The 20,525-nt window shown below is 41.3% G+C and overlaps 1 protein-coding gene across 1 annotated transcript; it reads left to right on the plus strand.

Annotated features, from left to right (window-relative positions):
* Window positions 1-499: 499 nt before the first annotated feature.
* On the plus strand, window positions 500-15,004 carry dlc (deltaC). The gene is made up of 10 exons (XM_042415401.1): window positions 500-800; window positions 1,277-1,519; window positions 1,831-1,891; window positions 2,361-2,618; window positions 3,816-4,007; window positions 5,745-5,914; window positions 6,075-6,291; window positions 11,865-12,609; window positions 12,827-12,941; window positions 13,995-15,004. The coding sequence occupies exons 1-10, from the start codon at window positions 750-752 to the stop codon at window positions 13,998-14,000; spliced, it is 2,058 nt and encodes a 685-aa protein (XP_042271335.1). The 5' UTR covers window positions 500-749; the 3' UTR covers window positions 14,001-15,004.
* Window positions 15,005-20,525: the final 5,521 nt, after the last annotated feature.

Here is a 20,525-nt window from a genome sequence, read left to right on the forward strand (position 1 = left end):
TTTTTAAATGTACAATACAATTTTAAAAGCAAACTCTTCAGCAATGACTTCAGCTGGTTCAAGTCTGTGCAGGTTCGCGTCCGGAAAATCAACAGAAACCAACAACGGCTGCCTGGAAACACAAAAACCAAACCTGAGAGACTAAACAGTAAGATTTTTTTTGGCCAGCTGTCAGCTGTGAATAACACGGCCGCACCTGATTTCTAGTAAAATATCAGTGGTAGTAATTTAGAGACGTTACTCCTCTGGTTTGACAGGAAGAGTTTTTTTTTTTCTCTCTCGGGGACAAAGTGACAAACTCAACTGAGGAAAAGTTTCGGTTTGAATGAGCCAAGTTCAGCGCGTGTTTCAGGAAAAGCATTTCAGATTAGAGGAGGAGGAGGAGGAGGAAGAGGAGGACTCGTTCTTCAGGTAGACATTTTTTGCAGCGCCCTCTCACTCCCCCTCCTCCTCGCCCTCCTCCTCCTCCTCCTCTCACACTGCTCCTATAAAAGCGGAGGTGTAGCGGCGGCTGCAGCAGTCCAGAGTTCAGCAGCGCAGCGGATCTTTACTCCCGGTTGTTTTCTTTTTCTCCATCCAGGCCGCTGACACACACTGACTGCTACTCTGACTTTCAACCTTCCCGGAGCGTTTTTACTTCTTCACTTGACGCTCTCTTGTCTCCTTTGGACCCGTTTGGATTTTACGCACTTATTACCTTCCTTGGACCTCCGGTGCTTTCTGCCCTGGACGCTCCGTGCCGACACGCCATGGCGCGTTTGTTACTGCCGTGTCTCCTGCTGTTTGTATCAGCGCAGACGGTGAGTAGCACTGGCAGCACACATGTAGGAGTTTTCTACTGTACAGCCGCGGTGGTTTGGTTTTTCTTTGCTGCTTTCTAGGGACGTGGGACGTTTGGAGTCGTGCGCCTTTACGCGCAGCGCGCCGAGCTTTCTTCACGCTCTTACTGCGTTTCTGCTGGATTTAAGTTACTTATATTTTGATTTTTAATATTTGTTGATGTCTGACCAGTGGCTGGTGCAGAATAGAGAGTCAGAAATCACAATTATCATCGATATCTGCAGAAATGAATGAAAAAAAAAAACAAAGATAGTTTCATTGTGACGATTTCCTCCGTTTGCACCAGTGAACGGACTGTGCATCTGCACATTTTCTGTAACATAAATAAATGATTTCTTCATGTCAGGTGATATTTTATTTGCAACAGTTTCACTCTCAGCAGGTATGTTGACCCTCTCTCCTCTCTCTGCCCCCCCTCCTCCTCCTCCTCTCTCAGGCCTTCTCCTCCGGCGTCTTCGAGCTGAAGATCGACTCCTTCACCAGCTCCCGCGGCGTCTGTGGCCACCAGTCCCGGGACTGCCAGATCTTTTTCCGCGTGTGCCTCAAGCACTCGCAAGACGTCATCAACCCGGAGCCGCCGTGCACGTACGGCACCGCGCTCACCGAGATCTTCGGCGCCGACTCCAACTCCATCTCCGAGAGCGCGCCCATCAGGGTGCCCTTTGTCTTCAAGTGGCCGGTAAGTGACGAAACTCACACGACTTCTCTACAAAAGTAGGAATTTTGATCACCTTTAGTCCTCCAGTAATCTGAGAGTTTCACATTATTCCTACAGATCAGACCTTTATTTACCTTCATATTTTCATTCAGATTTAAACTTCCATCCACTATAATAAGCTTATTCTGAATTTATTTGACTTTGTGGAGGCATAAATATATAAAACTGACTAAATAAAAGCTGAATCAGACACAAATGCAGAACTTAACACGTGCAATCATGAATTATTTGATGTATCTGGTCATTAATCGATCCTCTCTCATTTATTTCAGGGGACTTTCTCTCTGATCATTGAAGCCTGGAACGCGGAGTCTTCAGGACTCGAGTCTACAGGTAAACTGCTGCTGCTGCTGCTGCTGCTGCTGCAGTGTCGCTGCTTCACCGCCAGGCGGCGACAGCGGCGCTGAAAACACCCACATGTGCAGAAAAACAGCTTCAACGCTGGAGGCCAGTTGTCAAGAGGAGCTGTTTTCTGTCTGGTTACATGACAGTGGATTGTAGTTAGTAGATTTTCTGACAGAGTTTGATATTGTAGACTTGTTTCTTCTTGTTAAGTTATTATAAATGTACTTTAGCTCACCATAAGAATATTATACAGATACCACAGGAGAGTATTATCAGGTCACCACAGACAAACATAAACTCTATGCAGGAAGATATATATCATATCAAATATTAAAGTGTTTTTGCTTTATTCTACCTGCTTCAACATACTTTTAGGATGTTAATATGATTCCTTTTAAGAGTAAATCCTCAGTAATCAGACACACAAAGTTAACTTCTCACCACCTCTTTGCTCCAGGGAACCAGAACAATCTCATCAGCCGGCTGGCGACCCGCCGCAGGCTGACCGTCGGAGAGGAATGGTCCCAGGACGTGCACTTCGGCAACCAGAGCGAGCTCCGCTACTCCTACCACTTTGTGTGCAATGAGCACTACCACGGAGAGGCCTGCTCCGCCTACTGCCGGCCCCGCAACGACACCTTCGGCCACTACACCTGCGACGACGATGGGAACCGTCACTGCCTGGAGGGCTGGGCGGGCGAATACTGCTCTGACCGTGAGTACTGACTGACTGACCTTTAACATTTAGTGTCTCTGTAGTGCTTTAAATGACTGGAATAATGTTTCTTCTACTTCACATTAATATCAGATCACTCCAGGTTTGGTTTTCTGACTAAATAGTTCATGCACAGAAGCACCTTATAACTCTACTTAAACATGCAAAAACACCAGAATGGTCCTTTAATGCATCACTATGTTATGTTGGGAGTTTAATATGTGTCTTAGCAAAGTAATAGTGTCTTTACAGTGACCATGTGATACTGAAAAGTATTTAATCTCCTGTAGTATCACCTGAATATTTCAAAAATATTCTCAGTGCTGAGTTTGTGGAGACGTTAACATGTTTCATGGTGTTTTTATTTTTGTAGAGTATAAAGTTTGCAGCAACTCAGCAGTGAAAAGTTGTGACTGAGTTCAGTATTAGCCTGATAAAGCACCAAAACCGCCTGTAAAACAGGAGTTAACACTGTTTTTTTTACAGTAGCGTGACCCCTCCTCCCTCTGTCCTCTCCCTCCATTTTTTATTCTAACGTTTCTTCAGACTGGGAGGAGGAGGAGGAGGAGGAGGAGGAGGCGGAGGCGGAGGCGGGGGGGGTAAAGAATAGGACCCTTGGCGCTTCATTTTTTTGTCCAGCAGCCTTGAAATTGTTAAGTCAAGCAGTTGTCAACGCCGTCGTCGGCCCTGGTGGCTGAGTCTGTGGAGGACAAAAAAAAAAAAAAGATCTTAGAGCTTCTGTCGTTTCCAGTATATATATGTGTGTGTTGGCTCTGAGGTCTGCTCCTTTTGTTTTGAGCTCAACAATGGGCCCCTGGTCGGCCCCCGGTCGGCCCCCGGCTCGCCCGCTTTAACAGGGACACGCGCTGGAGCTTAATGTGCGCTGCCTTGCGTGAAAAGAGACGGCATGTGTTGCTTTTGTTGTGTGGGCCAGCTGCTTCGTTCAGTACTTAACAAGCACTTGTAGGGGAGGTGTGTGTGTGTGTGTGTGTGTGTGTGTGTGTGTGTGTGTGTGTGTGTGTGTGTGAGGCCCAGAGAGGGGGCCAGGGGGGGATGTTTTGTGGTTCAAACGAAGCACACATGCACTCATAGTAATATTCTCTCCTTCTTCCTCCCGCTTTCTCCCTTTCCCTCTCTTCCTCCCTCCCTCCCTCCCTCCCTCCCTCCCTGCGTTCCCTCTTCTTCTCCTCCCATCAGCCATCTGTGCAGCGGGGTGCAGCGAGGAGCACGGTGTCTGCGAGTCTCCCGGGAAGTGCGTGTGCCGACAGGGCTGGCAGGGCGAACGCTGCGACGAGTGCGCCCGACATCCCGGCTGCCTCCACGGGACCTGCCAGCAGCCCTGGCAGTGCAACTGCATGGAGGGATGGGGAGGCCTGTACTGCAACCAAGGTGTGTTCAACCTCGACAACAGCCCAGACAGTGAGGTCCAGACAGGCGACTGACTGGTTTATACACCCATTTACCCAAAAACCCACCTGCTTTTGTCAGTTTTTTACTGGTTTTGGGAGAAATAAAAAAGCTTTTCATGATTTAAGTTTGATGTTTGTTTTATCCGTCTAACGTACCCACTGACTCACGAGTGATGGCGGTTTAACTGTCGACTCACTACACCCTTTAAATAAACAACCAGCATATCAGATGATGTGTGGTCTGTAGATGACTAGTCGTAATTAGAATATTTATTAGAAAGTTGATAAACCTACTGTGCGACTAACAGAAAAAGATCATACTGATGTTTTTACACATTTTATCATATTTTCACTTTGGATCATTTTCCAAATAATACCATCAGATTTCATATTTTCCACGTGGCTCAGAGACATTAAACCTGTCGCAAAAGATTCTTCATCACTATCAACATCATATCTTTATTGTCTTTATTGATATTATGTTACTGTTGCGTGATAATGCTGCCGATCTTGTAGATTAAGAACAAAAGTCGGCTCAATCGTTTATCGTTTGTCTTCCATTTGTTTCTTTTTTTTCTTTTTTTTTTTTTAAATTTTCCGCCAACATAGCTTGTGAATACGACGTTATTCGACAGCCGAGTCTCAAGTTTCAGAAGTCAGAGAGCTTCGCACCGGTACACAAGACTTCAAATCCACCCGCGCTTTCAGCTATTGTGACTCGACGACAATACGACGTTTAACCGAAATGTCAGCAGACGTGAAGTCGACCGTGACGGATTAACTCGCACGAGCAAGTTGATTTTCAAACTGCAGTGAAGTTAAATGAAACTAAAGGCTGCTTGGAAGGTATCTGGACATACTGTCATTTTGTTAAACTACCCTTTACGAAACACAGTATGTACCCTCATCGGTGTGCCCCAGGGCTCTATCCTCGGACCTCTTCCATTTTCATTCTATCTGCTTTTCTTTACCTGATTGATGAGTCACCCCATGTGTATATGTGTGCACATTTACCTGCATTCCTTCACCTTGATAAAACTGCTTCAATAGGGTGTCCAGTCCAGTAGTAGCTTGAAGATTTTCAACCACTTGTCTTTGTTTCATCTCAGCTCTATTCATACTGCTAACAAACTATTATCTAGTCTAGAGTCTTTTATTATTGTGCTGCAAATTATAAAATGTGATTTATGAGTCATGTTTCATGTTAATGGGGTGCAGAGAGGGGGGTGTCACAGTCTTGACTCTCTGTTTAGGAACAGTTTTTTTCCAAATTCAAGATAGTTCAGGTTTAATCGGGAGGATGTACAGAATGATGAGCTGGAAACCTGGCAGAGCAATAAAGGAAACCTGAATGACAAAGATTTGATAAGACATTGCAGAATGTGCAGTTTTCTAGCTCTGCGTTGGCGGTTCGTAGGAAAAAGCAATACATCAGCTGTCTAATACTTTCAGTTTAGTTATATCAGCTTTAATCTCACACATATTCACCTTCTCATTTGACTCTCTATCACACAAAGTAGGGAATCAACCCACAAAACAAGTTGTCATCCTCATCCGTGCAGAACATCCATAAAAACTTGATTACTGAAATTGTTTTGCAAAAACCTGGCAGGATTCCCACCAAACTCCCTCCTTTCCTTGCAGATATTTCATCTTAACTTCTCCCTCCTGCTCACCCTCTTCTTGAAATCACAAACAATCGTTTCTTTTCCTCCAGACCTGAACTACTGCACCAACCACAAGCCGTGCCAGAACGAGGCCACGTGCACCAACACTGGCGAGGGCAGCTACACCTGCGCTTGCCGGCCCGGGTTCACCGGTGATAACTGCGAGATCGAAACCAACGAGTGCGACAGCAACCCCTGCAGGAATGGCGGCAGCTGCAAAGTGAGTCACCGGTCTGATGGAGCTGTCGTTTCTCATACTCATCTTCACTGAGATCAATCATTTAGCAAATCTCTCATTCAAACAAAGACAGAAATATCTTCACCAGAGAACTGTGCCTGAAATTTAACCCTCCTCACCTTCTTTTCTCTTTTTCCTCTAGGATTTGGTGAACGACTACTCTTGCGCGTGTCCTCAGGGTTTCTACGGGAAGAACTGCCAGATCAGCGCCATGACATGCGCAGACGAGCCGTGTTTTAATGGAGGAACCTGCATTGAGAACGTCGCTGGCGGGTACAGCTGCCGCTGCCCACCCGGGTTCACAGGCTCCAACTGCGAGAAGAGGATCGACAGATGCAGCAGCAACCCCTGCGCTAACGGTACGAACCATCTTTAACCAGCTTCATTTATGCAAAAAAAACTCCCTGCTTTGATTTTACAACCAAAACTCCAATCACTGCCAAATACTGAAAAATACAGTGGAAAGGAAGTGGAAATTTTGATTTGGGTTGAAGTTTTTAGATGAAGTTTCTTTGTTTTCTTCCTGTCTGGTGAAAGAATTCGCTGCAGCCTTGTAGGTGGATCCAAACCTGTTTAGCTCTTCCTGCCAGGACCACTTACTTAAGAGCTTATCACACCACAAGTTCAAGTTCAAACAAGTGCATGTTTAAAGAAGCTTGAGTAGTGATAGAAGAAAACACGAGGAAACTGATAGTTAATGCAAAACATGAAGACTATCTTCTCAGGTGTTGATGGTGTGGCTTGTAATGAAAATGTTTTCAGAGCTTCGGATCTGACAGCGATATTAGGAATTCACACCCTGCTCAGTGTTGACACTGTCGTTTTTTAATAGCTTTAGAGTGAACACAAAAGTGGCATCATCACCAGATGCAGTACTTTCAAAGCTGTGAAATCTTTCCTCCTGCCTGTCATTTGAGGTCAAAATGTGGCTTTTTGGTTTGTGTGACCTTTACTGCTCACTGGGTAAATAAAACGATGGGATGTATAGCGTGTGTCTGAGGGATGTGTTTTCAAAAACACTTCAGATCTGTTCTGGGGCTGTCCTGTCAGTGCTTGCAGGATAGGTTAGATTTTAACCGGAACCACAAAACAACAGCCAAGCCTCTGATTTGTGAGTTTAAAAAAAAAAAAACAAGTTGTGAAGCTGAATGAAGGCAGCTGATACGACTCGGAGATACTTGATGAATTACCAGAAGTGCAGACTTGCAGGCGGCCGGCATTCAACCACTTCATGTTATCAGTTTCTCCTTCACTCTGAGTGAAGAAGCATCTGAAGAATCTCGGCTGTTTGCTCTGTAGCTTTGTGGCAGATAGTTGTTCCTGCTCACATGCTCAGGATACTTGCGTTGTACCGTAGCAAACTGTGACTCTTAAACCATGTTCCTCTGAACCTCTTCCTTTGTTGGGGGAAAAAAAAAGCAAACTACCAGCTTAGCTTACTGTGTCCTCTCCTATTGTACTGCAAAATGTACCAATGACAATTCTAGCCCTGAAACAAAATTAATGTTGCAATGCAATGAGCAAACAGCTCGGAGAGAGTGAAAGTTTGTTAAGCAAGTGACCAACACTGACAGTGAACAGCGATCATGGCATTTTGGAACCCACCACCACAAACAAGCAATATTGTTAAAAATAATAATATTAGATTGGCACAGCTGCCTATTAAATATATATGTTAAGGTTTATTTGAGCACACGGTCATCATGCAGAATTATAATGATGATTGTATACATTTTAAAGCAAGTTTAACCGTATTTTATCCTGAATTTCATCAGATTCAGTGAAGTATAAACACAGATGTACAGCTGCGTATCATCTGCATAAATTTGGACACCGAATAGTGACACTACCTGAGTTAAGATAGTAGTGGCCCTAGAGTTGAGCCCTGTGGAACACCACAGGTGCACTCCCAAGTTTCTGATGTGCAGTTACAGTGTCTCAGTGCAATTTTATTTGTTCAGATTCAGTACTGGGGTCTAAAAGAACAAGACAGAAACATTATTTGTGTTAGTATCGGTGTTCGGGACATGTACAGTGTGGAAAGGAGCAGTCTCAGCACTGATGATAAGCTTTGAAACCAGACAGAAATAGTTCCAAAAATGTCAAAAAACAACCTCCAGACTTCCAAATTGAGTTTCTCTTAAGATTCAGTCCTGAGTTTTAGAGTTAAAAGCACTTCCTGTGTGAATTTCTGTTTACATGTTGCTTGCTGTAAAGACTAGGAGCATGATAGCATTTAACAGTAGTAACAATGTGAAATAAATGTCCTTATTTCAGGCTACTGGTAATAACATGGATTAATGTGTTGGAGCTTATCCATGTTAGATAAAGTCCACTGACACATTGAGGACTTTAAAGTCAGTGACCTCTGTGTCAGTGTGATAAACCAAATACCAAACCAGAGCCAAAGACCACACATAAACAGTGAAGCTGCCACCAACACTTTTTTGTACTAGTAAAAATCTATTATTGCCCAAAGAGGCTTTTAGTGGATTTTCATTGCAGGTGTTCACCTTTATATAACATGAATGTCAGTGTTCTTGGTCTTTTCATGAGAAACTGAAATAAGAAACAGATTAAATAGCGTTTAAAGCTTTGAAATCCCTCAGTAGTCCCTATAATCTCCCTTTGCTGCACATTTGCATGCAACTCATCTGTAAGCATTCGTCCACATCTACAATGTACAAAAACGGACAATATATTACATTACAAACAGGTTTTTGAACATTCTTGAGCCTTTAAATGTTCCTGTAGGTTTCTTGCTTGTACGTTTTTTCAGTGTGAATTCTTGGATATAAGTCGGTTAGTTAGTGCAGGGTGACTTCGTGCCCCGGCTCCATGATCTCTTGATGCAAAACTCTTGTGGAGCTGCAGGAGTCCGTTGAGCTTTGGCTCAGTTTTCTCCAGACTTCATCCGCAGGGGCTGAAGTGGATTTTGTAGTAGTAGTGAGAGGTTGTGACTTTCCAGATGCTTTAAATCTCAGACAGAGCAAACATTTTAGATGTGACAGAATTCAGTAGTTGTCATTTATTTGTCATTTTTATTGTGCTCACAAATGTTTCTGTGTTGTCATGTTGGCATGAAGCAGAGGAATGTATAAAAACAACTGAACTCAGCTGTCACCTCTGAGTTTATGATTTAGCTGACGAAGCATGACGGCCCTTCGTTAAAGGGACTTTACCCCAAATTTAATGTGTAGAGTATGAGCACAGATTTTTGATTTGCTGCTTAAAATTACTAAATTAACTGAAGATTGATCAAATTTGGTGTTTTGGGATATAAAGTTAAACCAAAAGATGTTAAAATTGACATTGTTGAGATGGTCTCATGATGTTTGGGTTTAAAGCCTTACATCAGATATACTGTGTGTATGTGTGTCAGAGGGCAGATAAACTCCTGGATTGTCACGAAGGAGCCTCTAAACATGTCTTATCAGCTCCTGTCTGTAAACACAAATATTTTAGTCCTCATTGTTGACTCTGTCTCTCTCAGTCTCTCTGTCTCTACCTGGTTGCGCTCATCCTGTCGTCACGGGCAGAAATCCAACGTTGGCAGCATTTCTCAGCCTGATAGAGCCGTCAGTGCTGGGCTGATGCATGGCTCATTTCTCTCAGAAAATGTTGTGCTTTGCTCTTTTTGTGTGCCAAAGGAACCTCACAACATGTTTTACCAGATAAATTAGCTTGTTTCACCACTCGGTGGCACGCAACGTGTGTGTATACACGTGGCTGATGTTTTTGCATATGTTAGCTCATTTACTACAAAGCTTAGCAATTACTTTTGTTTCCATTTTTTTTAAAAAAAAAATCAACCTGCAGAGACTTGAAACTTGTTGCAGAGAGAAAATCCAAGAAGCTCTGATGTGCCAGACTTGAGAGACAGATGCAAGACAAATTAAACAGTCTTATGTTTGCTTCTTGTTGTGGACTCAGTTCTCTGACAACAGAGCTCATGAATGCTTCTCCTCAGTCAGTTCTGGGATATCTGATTTTCCTATCAGCTCATGAATGCACCATGCAGGTAAGATTTTATATCAGTGAGAACAATATGAATAGTTCAGACAAAAATTAATCTACTACCTGCAACATGTTTCAAGTCTCTTGAAGTTGATTTGCACAGCGTTGTGAGATGAAAGAAGAGGAAACAGCCAGCAGTGAAGTGCAAAAGATTTGTAGTAAACACTGGTGATGCTACTTAAAGAACGGGCATGTTCTGCAACTTTTTGATGCCTCTGAGTTGGGAGAGTTTGTTTGTCAGAAAACACAGAAATTCTTGTTACAGGATGAAATAATGCTTGATTAGAATAAACAGTTTTAGTGAAGAGATGCAGATAGATTCTCAGTTAAGTCACCTGAACTCGTCTCATGTCAGACGGACGTCCAGTCCTTTAGGAGTGGACAACAGTTTCTATGAGAGCAGACAGATAACCGAGAAGAGACGGCTCCACTGACAGAGCCGGCTTTACAAAATTAAACTTTATCACCATATATTGCAATAATCATACAGCTATCTTTGGCCTGCTGACTCGCGTTGTCTCGGGGGTTCCAGTATTACCTTGAATCCTCCCTCAGGTCCTCATTAGTGTGTAGAAACCGACGCCTGCTTATCTTCAATCTGCAATCATTCCTGCCTCTCAGTGAGCCTGGGAGTACAAAAAAAAAAAAAAGATCCTCATAACTGCTGCCTGAATGGTTGCAGCTCCGCTCTGTTTGTAGTATTGCAACATAACAGCAGCACAGAACAACCAAATATGGAGTTGATCCAAGAGAGCAGTTCAGTGTTTACTCTGCAGTTTGGGTCTCAATGTGTGTGTCGTCCCTAAAAAACGCCCCCACAGGTCTTGTTTAAACATCTCCCAAAAGTTCAGTTGCAGCAGGACTTGTTTCCTCACGTCCTCTCCTCTTTCCTTTCCTCCTTTCCTTTCTTGCATGTTAAAGAGATGTTCTGCAAGATTTAGGTCACCACCTAACCGAGTGACTATCAATTATATTAATGAAATGACTGTAACGATGAAGAAAGAGTTTTTTGGTCTTCTTCTCATTTACAACTCTCTCCCTCTGCCACCGTGCTGGCTGGTCATGTGACTTCCTGACAGTGGAAAAAAACATCTCCTCAGGATGTTTCTAATCACATGTTTCTCCTGATTAGTGGCATCTGTTGTGAGGAGATGTTGTAATAAACACATTTTTTTTCTTCTTCTCTCTCTTCCCCCCTTTTATTTATCCATCTCTCCTCTCCCTCTGCCCTCCTTTCTTTCCAGAGGGAGTCTTCTAGTTTTAAACTCTTCGTCTTCTTCCTGTCTCTGGAGAGTTTAGAGGATTAAAAAGTGTACAGAGATTACAGATTATTCCTTATTGTATGTGGACAATTCTATTCACGACACAGCTGGTTGTTTATGCGAAAACAAGTATGTCTCCAGCATAAGATGTTTCTCACTCTCTGGTATTTAGTCTGTTCAGCCTGTCAGAGACATTCTCTCATTTCTTTCTGCCACTGAGAAATACCACCTGTAAATTTTGATTTATTTTTGTAAATATGCACTCAGTAGTGCTAGCCACATTGATAACCACTGAAAGAAAGTGTCCACCGTCTTAGTGTCCCTCAAAGAACATTACACCAAGGAATATCTACGGCCTTTTCTCTTGTCTCTGTGTTTATGGCTGCACTCTGTACTCATCACCATGTCAACACACCTTACTTCTAGGTATCTTATCTTCCATCGTCCTGCTCTGCTCTTGAGATACTTACTGGTATATATCTGTAACAAACAGACAGAGCTGAGGGCATCATAATCTATCCACATTTATATCTTTTAAGCTTTACATTAAAGTGACATCATAACCCCCCCGCCCCCATCTCTCTGCACAGCCAGTCATGTTGATTTTGAATGTGTGTTACTAAATAAACAACCTCTCTCTTGTCTCTCTGCAGGTGCTGAGTGTTTGGACCACGGTTATCGCGTCACGTGTCGCTGTCGGCCCGGCTTCACCGGCTCTCGCTGTGAGACCAACATCGACGACTGCGCCAGCAACCCCTGCCGCAACGCCGGCACCTGCGTCGACGGCATCAACGACTTCACCTGCACGTGCACGCTCGGCTTCACCAGCAAGGACTGCTCTGTGCGCACCAGCTCCTGCGACCAGTTCCCCTGCAACAACGGTGGCACGTGTTACGCCCACTACACCGGCCCCGTATGTAGTTGCCCGCAGGGCTTCGCGGGTGCACGCTGCGAGCACCTTGTGAAGACCACCAGCCCCCCTGCAACGCCGTCCGTGAACGCCGGTTTCCCTGCAGCGCTGGCTATCGCTTTCGCACTCGGCCTGGTGACGCTGACTCTGCTGGTGTGCGCTGCCATCTTCATCCTGCGTCAGCTCTGCCGCGACAGGGAACTAACCTCCATCTCCACATCGGTGAAGAACGACCTGGAGACTGTGAACAACCGCAACGCAGTGATTGGTGGCGGCGGACCCAACAACGGGAGCTTACCCGGAGCGCCGCTGGCCAGCCTGAGAGAGAAGGAGGCCTTCCTCATCCCCGGAGGACAACTCAAAGTGTCCAACAAGGACGCGGCGCTGGTGGAGAAGGGCGTCGACAGCATGGGCGTGTTTAAAAACAAAATGGCAGACTGTAACCTGGCGAAAGAAGAGCAGCACCTGGCCAAGAACAAGTTTGACCTGTAAGAATCTGGTGATGTTTAATAGCTTTCTGTGTGTTTTCATGTTTCCGTCTCTTCTTTTTCTGTACACTGTTCTCTGAAGACAAGTCAGAGCCTGTTTGTTTGTCGTCTGTTATCTGATCAGTTCAGCGTTCACACACCTACACAAAGTATTTCTGTCTAAATATTTGCCACCACCACTTTACCAACCGGATCTCTTTCTCTCTCTCTCTAACAGTAAGAAGTGCGACTCGTCCATCATCGTCCCTCCTCTCAGTTTTGCAAAGGACAGTCTTTATCACCCAGTCTTCATCATCCCAGAGCAGATGGAGCAGTGTGTGTTTGCTACTGAGGTGAGGATTCAACACAACCACACACACACATCCTGTGTTTATGTGCTTTTTTTTTAATTTATAAAGTACTTCCCAAATATTTTTGATGATCACACCTTTGGTTTGTCAAAAGAAAAGGAGTGATGATGAAATATGTTCTCAAACAAAAACAGTAAATTTTGCTTTAGGTTTTAAACTCTGAAAGAGTAAAATATGTTTTTTTCACATTTTTCTAAAACCTAAAAGTATTTTTATAAGAACTGGACCTCAAAAAATCTCCATTTAATGTCTCTAAAAATAGATGAGTGATTGGAAAAGTGGTCAGAATAATGTTTATGCATTTTGTGTTGTGTGTCACAAATGTAGACTTTCATTTGCGTCTTAATGTTGATTTGAACATGAATGCTGACACAACAACCTTTTGTGATAACATCAGTCTCAGGTTGTTGACAATTCAATGATCAACTACTCTGAAAAAAAGTAATGAACAGAAATTAAAAACAAAAAATTCAGTGTTAAATGTTTTCTACTCGGCATTTGTTTTATAGTCAGGCCAGTTTTAATTAAATGTTGGACAGATGTTTTGTAAAAACTGAAAATTATGGTCAACAAAAACATAAAATGACTGCACAACAACAAAGATGTGAATCGCAGAACTGCACTTTGTGACGCTCAAAACTTTACATCTTTCAAAAATTTGCCTTTTATTGATCAAATAATTCAACAGCTACATCAAAACTCATATGACAGCTGTCTATTTCACAGCAGTGACACTTTATTAGCTCCTTTTTGGGTAAAAACGTAACATTTACAGTAGTTTTAGGGACTCAGATTTGCCAAATGTAAACCTACCAAATAAATTCAATAAATTCTAATAACTTAAACTTAAATATTTATTTCCTCCAGTTAATACCACATGAAACTCTTAAATGGGATCTTTTAGCTTTTTTAAATAAGACTTAATTCAAATTCATGATCCTGTTTTATGAATGCTGGCATGTTTTTGAATTTGACCAAAGCAGAAGTGATCATGTACGCCGATGACTAACCGCTGTTTCTCTGTGTCGTTCTCAGGTATAACCTCCAGTTTTCAGACCGCCAGCGGAGGAACTTTCACGCTGAAGGCCTGAAACATTTTCTGCCCAGGACAACTCACCCAGAGGATCTATTCTACATGCATTATTTTATTTAATATTTATTACTGCTGCTCAATGGAGAGAAACAAAACAGAGGATTTCTTCTGCTTCAATATTGACCGTGTTTGGATGACAATGATTCTGAAAAGAGCAGCAGAGGAGAGAAAAGAGGAAAGACTGAATGTCCGGCGTCATTTGCACTATTTTTCTTTTTTTTTTATACTTTAAATCTTAATATAATTTTTCTGTCTGTATATCTGATATTTTCTTTGGATCGAACATGAAAGAGAGGACTTAAGAGTTGGAACTGTCCACCTATCGGAAAGACTGGTGCCTTGGCAATGCTTCCTAATCATCATGGCAACAGTTTCCTGTTTAATGTCACATAAAGCTGTTTTCTCATATGAACTCCAGACAACGTCCGGACCTGACCGTCGTCTCTCCAGTTAGACATTTTCATTGGCGTCCTTATGCAAATGACCCTTCGTCTTCACCCTCGGATGTTTATATTCTTCTGGTTTTGTGTCAGTTGCATGATCGCAACGTCATCAACACACCCACTGTGAAATCTCCGGGCAGTGACCTGCTCTATTCACACATGGGCTCAATCATTATACAGACTTTGTACAAGGGAGCTGGCAGGGTAAAGTCTGTTTAATGTCTGGTCCAACTGATTCGGATATTCGCATTCTCGAATACAGCCCCTCCGGGTAATATCTAGATAAGTTCATGGTTGTAGTGCATGTGTGAAAGAGACTTGAGATGTCAGTCAAGTCGCAAAAGGACCTGCATATCGGAACAGGAGGGGATAATAAGGGGGCAAATAACTCCTGTCTGAAAGCTGGACTGGACAGTTTGTGAGCGGCTTTCTATAATTTATCCATTTTTTAAATCTTTAATTTTTGTATTTCTCTGAAAGTTAAGCATCACATTGTGGCCTGTTATATATATAAAAAAAAAAAAAAGAACATCAGCCTTAACAATCACCATCCAATCCTACAAACTCTGAAGTGCCTCTTCTCATAAAAGAACTGTGACAGGACTTAAAGCCAGCGTTCAGAACCAACAGAATTTGTTCTGGAAAGAAAATATGGTGCCAGTGAGGGTTTTTATTTGTATCTCATAATCAAATTCTATATTTACAAAGTCCAGAAAGCCCATTCATATTCACTGGAAGTAGTTTTCTCTGCTGGTAAAAATGTTTTTAAACCCATCATGTGTACTGTGACGGTCCTAGTCTTAATCCCAGTCTGAACAAGGTGAATCAGGGAGAGTTTGTATCACTATGAACAATCAGCTGTTTCCTATATTTTCACCCTCATGAACAGATAATCTACATTTGACCATTTTTAAGATGAAAAACAAAGTGGAAACTGATTCATCTTACAAATCACTGTTCTCTTTGTGACTCCACTCCTACTATTATAGGATTTAGAAGTTTATTTTTCTAATGACTCAAAAAGCAACAAAAAACCCCCCCAAAAAAACCACACTCTGATTTTATCAACCGCAGCCAGTTTAAAGGAAGCAATGAAAACACCCTCTAATGTTCAGCGACATTCCCACAAGACTCAAGCTGAAATGTTGAGTCTGAACACCACCACAGCTCTGGGTGTTTTTCTTTATATTTAAAAAAAAAGGAACTTTTTCAACAGTGAAGGACTCCAAAGAGCTTTTTTTTTTATTCCTCCTTTTTTTTACCTAATCCATTTGATACCAAAAATATGTGTTGTTCTTGTGTAGTTGTGTCTTTGTACTATCTTCGTTAATTTAAGAAAACAATGCAATGTGTACATATCCTCCAGAAGATAGTTTTTCCTATTTAATTTTGCCCTTTGTAAATAATTTTGTATTTATGAAAAAGAGAATTGTATATATGTCTATGTTAATGTGCCTAATGTCTCAGTCAGAATCAAGAAATATATTTTTTCATAAATAAATTAGAAAAATAACATTAATGTTGCTGTGTTGTTTGGTGTTTCTTTTGTATGATCAACACTTTTTATTAACATGTTACACATTTAAACATAAGTGAGTATATTATACTGTACATCACCTACGTACATTTACTCAAGAACTGCACTTAAGTACAATTTTAAGGTACTTGTACTTGAGTATTTCCATTTTGTGCTACTTTATACTTCCACTTCACTACATTTCAGAGGGAATTACTGTACTTTCTACTCCACTACATTTATCTGACAGCTTTAGTTACTTTTCAGATGAAGATTTTTACATAAAATAAGTTTTAAATTACACTGCATCATCAAAGATTAAACCAATAGTGTCACAAAAGTGGGTGAGTGGAGCAAGTGGACCCAAATGCAGAGACAGCAGGCAGGCAGGCAGGCAAGATCCGATGCAGAAATATTTAATGAAAATGCAAAAGTCACAGGAACAAACCAGAAACGCAGGAACGTTAACCAGGAACATGGAATAAACGTAGAACAAAAGCAGACGACTCGACAAAGATCGAACTGAAAACTGGACTATAAATATTCAGGGAGTGATTGCAAATGAAACACAGGTGAGGGAAACGAGATAATCAAACACAGGAAGTAAAGGTGACCAGACACAAGGAGGAAATATTTCAAAATAAAAAAACAGGAACTAAAGTAAACAAACAGGTGACACAAAAACACAGGAGGAACACACACAAGGGAAACAGAGAAAACCAAAACCAGGAAACATAATATCAACACTGAAAACTCAAGAAAACAAAGAGTCCAAAACAGAAAAAGTCCTGGTAGTGTAACATCTGCCTCTTGCATGTTACATTAAATATATTAGTTGTGCTTTAAATGCTCACTATGTCTAACAGCAAAATCTTTTAATATAGAATATAATCTTACCTTTATTTAATAGTTGTAAGGTGTACATATTTGTGTTATTTTCATTATTTTATGCTGTTAGCTTATATTTAATACTTGGCTACATAGTATCCAAGGTAACGATGCAGCTATAAAGCATCACCATGGAAACAAGTCAGACCGGGCTTGTATCCCCCAGGTGAGTGTGTGACTATTAAATGGAAACCTGTAAATAATAATGTAAAGCTGACCTGAGAGAGACTTTATTACTAATTATAATTATATTGACATTCAGAGTGATTATCTATGTGAACTGATTCATCTGTATCAATAATCTGTAATATAGTGAGTCAAGGTTGGACCGTCGGCCCTGTAATTTGTTATTTAACGGTTATTAAGCTTCGTCACAAATCATTTATTAGTATTGTAAGTTTCCTTTGATTATGATTTTATTTATATTAAATAGTTTTACTGAGACCGGGTTTGTAAGCAATAAACAGACATCATTGAATCGATATCGGAGCTGTCTGGGTGTCTTCGTTAGAGTCCACCATCATCATCATCATCATCACAACACAACGCAGTGACTGTAGGCTGTCGCTACTATCAGCCATATAAACTGTGAGGTTAATATAGTCCCCCGTTACAGTAGGACATGACAAATAGTTCCCAACCTTGTGTGTTCTCTTCTATAAAATCAGTGTATAACTGTAACTCATGTTTCAGATATTTATGAGCAGCTCCATCAAAGAGACATTTCCCGTCTGGACGCCTCACATGGTTTCATTTAATTAACTGTTCAAACAAAGGTTAGAGAAAAGGTTTTTAATTTACAGTAAAGATGGTACCAACTAGCTTTTCTCTAGATGAAAGGTCTCTATAACTTTTAATAGGACTAGTAGGGCAAATAGTATAGGCTTATTTTTTACATTAGTTAAAATATGTTTAAATCAAACTTGTGGTCTACTTGTTTAAACATCAGTCTTTTCAGTCATCTTCATCATCTTCTTCTTATTACCACCACCTCTGCTGCTTTATTTTTAGGTCAGGATTCCTTCAGTGTTCGTTGTTCAGGATGTTTTTGCCAGGAGCTGAATTATCCACAGACGTCTCCTCCTCTCCAAAACAAACCGATGACCCGGTCATTAAAACCGGCAAAATAACTGGAAGTAAAAAAGTAGTCAGCTGGAAATGTTTTAATGTCAGACCAGCCGGCCGACAGCTGGCGCTTATGGAAAATTCTGAATATTTTAACTACAGCAAGCTGATCATACTTATGTACTTTTCCTTAAGAAACATTACAAAATGTTCTTGACATCATAACAAGGACAATTATGATAAACACGAATTCTGATGTCTGGTAATAAGATCAAATGCATCAACTTGCATCAAAAAAGTCCCCCTCCACTCAAAAACATGCTTTTTATGATTCAAAGAAGTATTTTTATATGTCTTAAAACATGTGTGGATCTTTACACGAGATTACAGAAAAATAATGGATCACATCGGTGCAGTGGAGCAAACCAAAAAACTGGTTTGACCTTAAAGTTGCTATGATGAATATTTTTTAAATATTTTTATCAGCTCCTCTCGGCTTTACGGAGCTTTATAGTGAGTTTCAGCTCATTGTTTATCTGTCTGGCTGTAATTTTACCGTTCTGCTTCACTCTCAGCGTCTCTCATAGCGTCTCGTCGTGTTTAAAAGTCGTCACCTTAAAGAAATACGTCGTGTTTCTGGAGCTCAGACGTCCGACAATCCGATTGGTCGATTAATCAATAGACAGAAAATTAATCACCACAACAAAAATAACAAATATCTACTGGTTCCAGCTCCTTAAATATGAGGGTTTTATACTTTTCTTTGAGTAAACTGAGTATTGAGTGTTACTTTGGGCTGTTTGACATCATAACAGACATTTTTCACTATTTTCTGACATTTTAAAGATGAAACAATGAATCGATGAGTTGAGGAAACAAGTGGCAGATTAATCAATGATGAAATAATCATCAGCTGCAACCTTAAAGCAGAGAAGCTCATGATAAAAAAAAACATTTAAATACCTTTAAATTGCAGCAGAAAATACATTCCTGAAGGAAACGTAATTAATTATCCGGCAAGTCGCAAAAAATGTTTATTTTCTGCTAAAATATCCGATCATGCAATATAATATCTGTTAGTAGTTATTAATAAACTTATAACGGTTATGTTCAGACACCAGCAGCACTTAATTAAAGTGTCTATAATCTATATTTATATAACTCCACAGTCTGATGTGTCAGTGTGTGATGTGTTTGGCTCGTAGTGATGAACCTACAGAGACTCTGCAGCTCCTCTCGGCTTCACGGAGCTTTATAGTGAGTTTCAGCTCATTGTTTATCTGTCCGGCTGCAACTTTACTGTTCTGGTTCACTCTCAGCGTCTCTCATAGCGTCGTTTTCAGAGAAAAAGCTGTAAAAAGCCGCTGTACACTACCTGCTCAGCACCAAACAGACACAGTTAGCTGTAGACTAGCTGGTGAACATAGTGGAGCATTTAGCAGCTAAAGAGCCAGATATTTCCCTCAGGAGTTGGTGGAGAACAAAAACAGAGCTAAAAGAGAGTGAATATTGGACTCACATTCACCAGGTGGACAGAAACACGACTCCACATGAATGATAATGTTGCTCCGTAACTGCTGGATGTGGAAAGAGTCAGATAGTGCTTTTATAAAACAAATTATGCAATATAGAAATTATAGACACAATATAGTTACATTACAAGAGTCATTTACAAGAAAGTAGTTCCCAGCTGACTGTGGTTGCTAACGTTCAAGCTAGTCAGCGATCTAACCAGAGTTTATTTATTCACATTAATTTGACAGTAAGCTTCAGTCTCCGATAGTTCTGCAGAGGACGATCATTAATATCAACGAGCTACTAATGATTTTCACTCACACACTGTACGAGCACAATAACACTCTTCATTATTGTGGATTTTTTTTAGTCATCCTCCCTCTCTTCGTTCTTCAAAGGACATCTACGTGAAAGGTACAAGAGTAGCGTAGCTCCGTTAAGGAATAAGGCAGTGCGTTTGTGTAAATGTGCGTGTGTAGTTGCGCGAGCGGCACGTGAGCGGAGCAGAGGAAGAGTTTAGCCGTGAGTTGTCAATCTGGCAGTAAATGTACAGTACAGACTACAGTGTGTCAGTTAATAAATGCTGCAGCTCCTCAAGACAAAGAAAATGCTCATCTATCGAAGGGGGTTAGCAACAACGCGTTAGCTTAACTTGACCAGGCTCACTTAAGGTGGACCAGCAATTCTCATTTTAGTGTCAATCTCAGCCGCTCTTTAATAGAGAACAGAGAAATGTCTGGCTGGCTGATGAGTGTCTGTCTTGAGTTTTTCATATCAACCAAGGGGGAAACACTGCACATGAATGATAATGTTGCTCCGTAACTGTTGATGATACGTCAGTGTGTACATGTTTCTGCTGAAAACTAGTGGTCTAAATATCAGTTAGTACAGGTTTAAGGGTAAACAACACCACAAACTTTATACCAGAATCAATAATAATGATATTGGTACCTTTGATATGATATAGGAGAGAGATTTATGTGGTGAAGGCATCACTAATTGGCTGCTTCTGAATACATGTTCATCAGCATTGAATGATTGATTGA

Source organism: Thunnus maccoyii, chromosome 6, assembly GCF_910596095.1.
Source record: "Thunnus maccoyii chromosome 6, fThuMac1.1, whole genome shotgun sequence".
Taxonomy (NCBI): Eukaryota; Metazoa; Chordata; class Actinopteri; order Scombriformes; family Scombridae; genus Thunnus; species Thunnus maccoyii.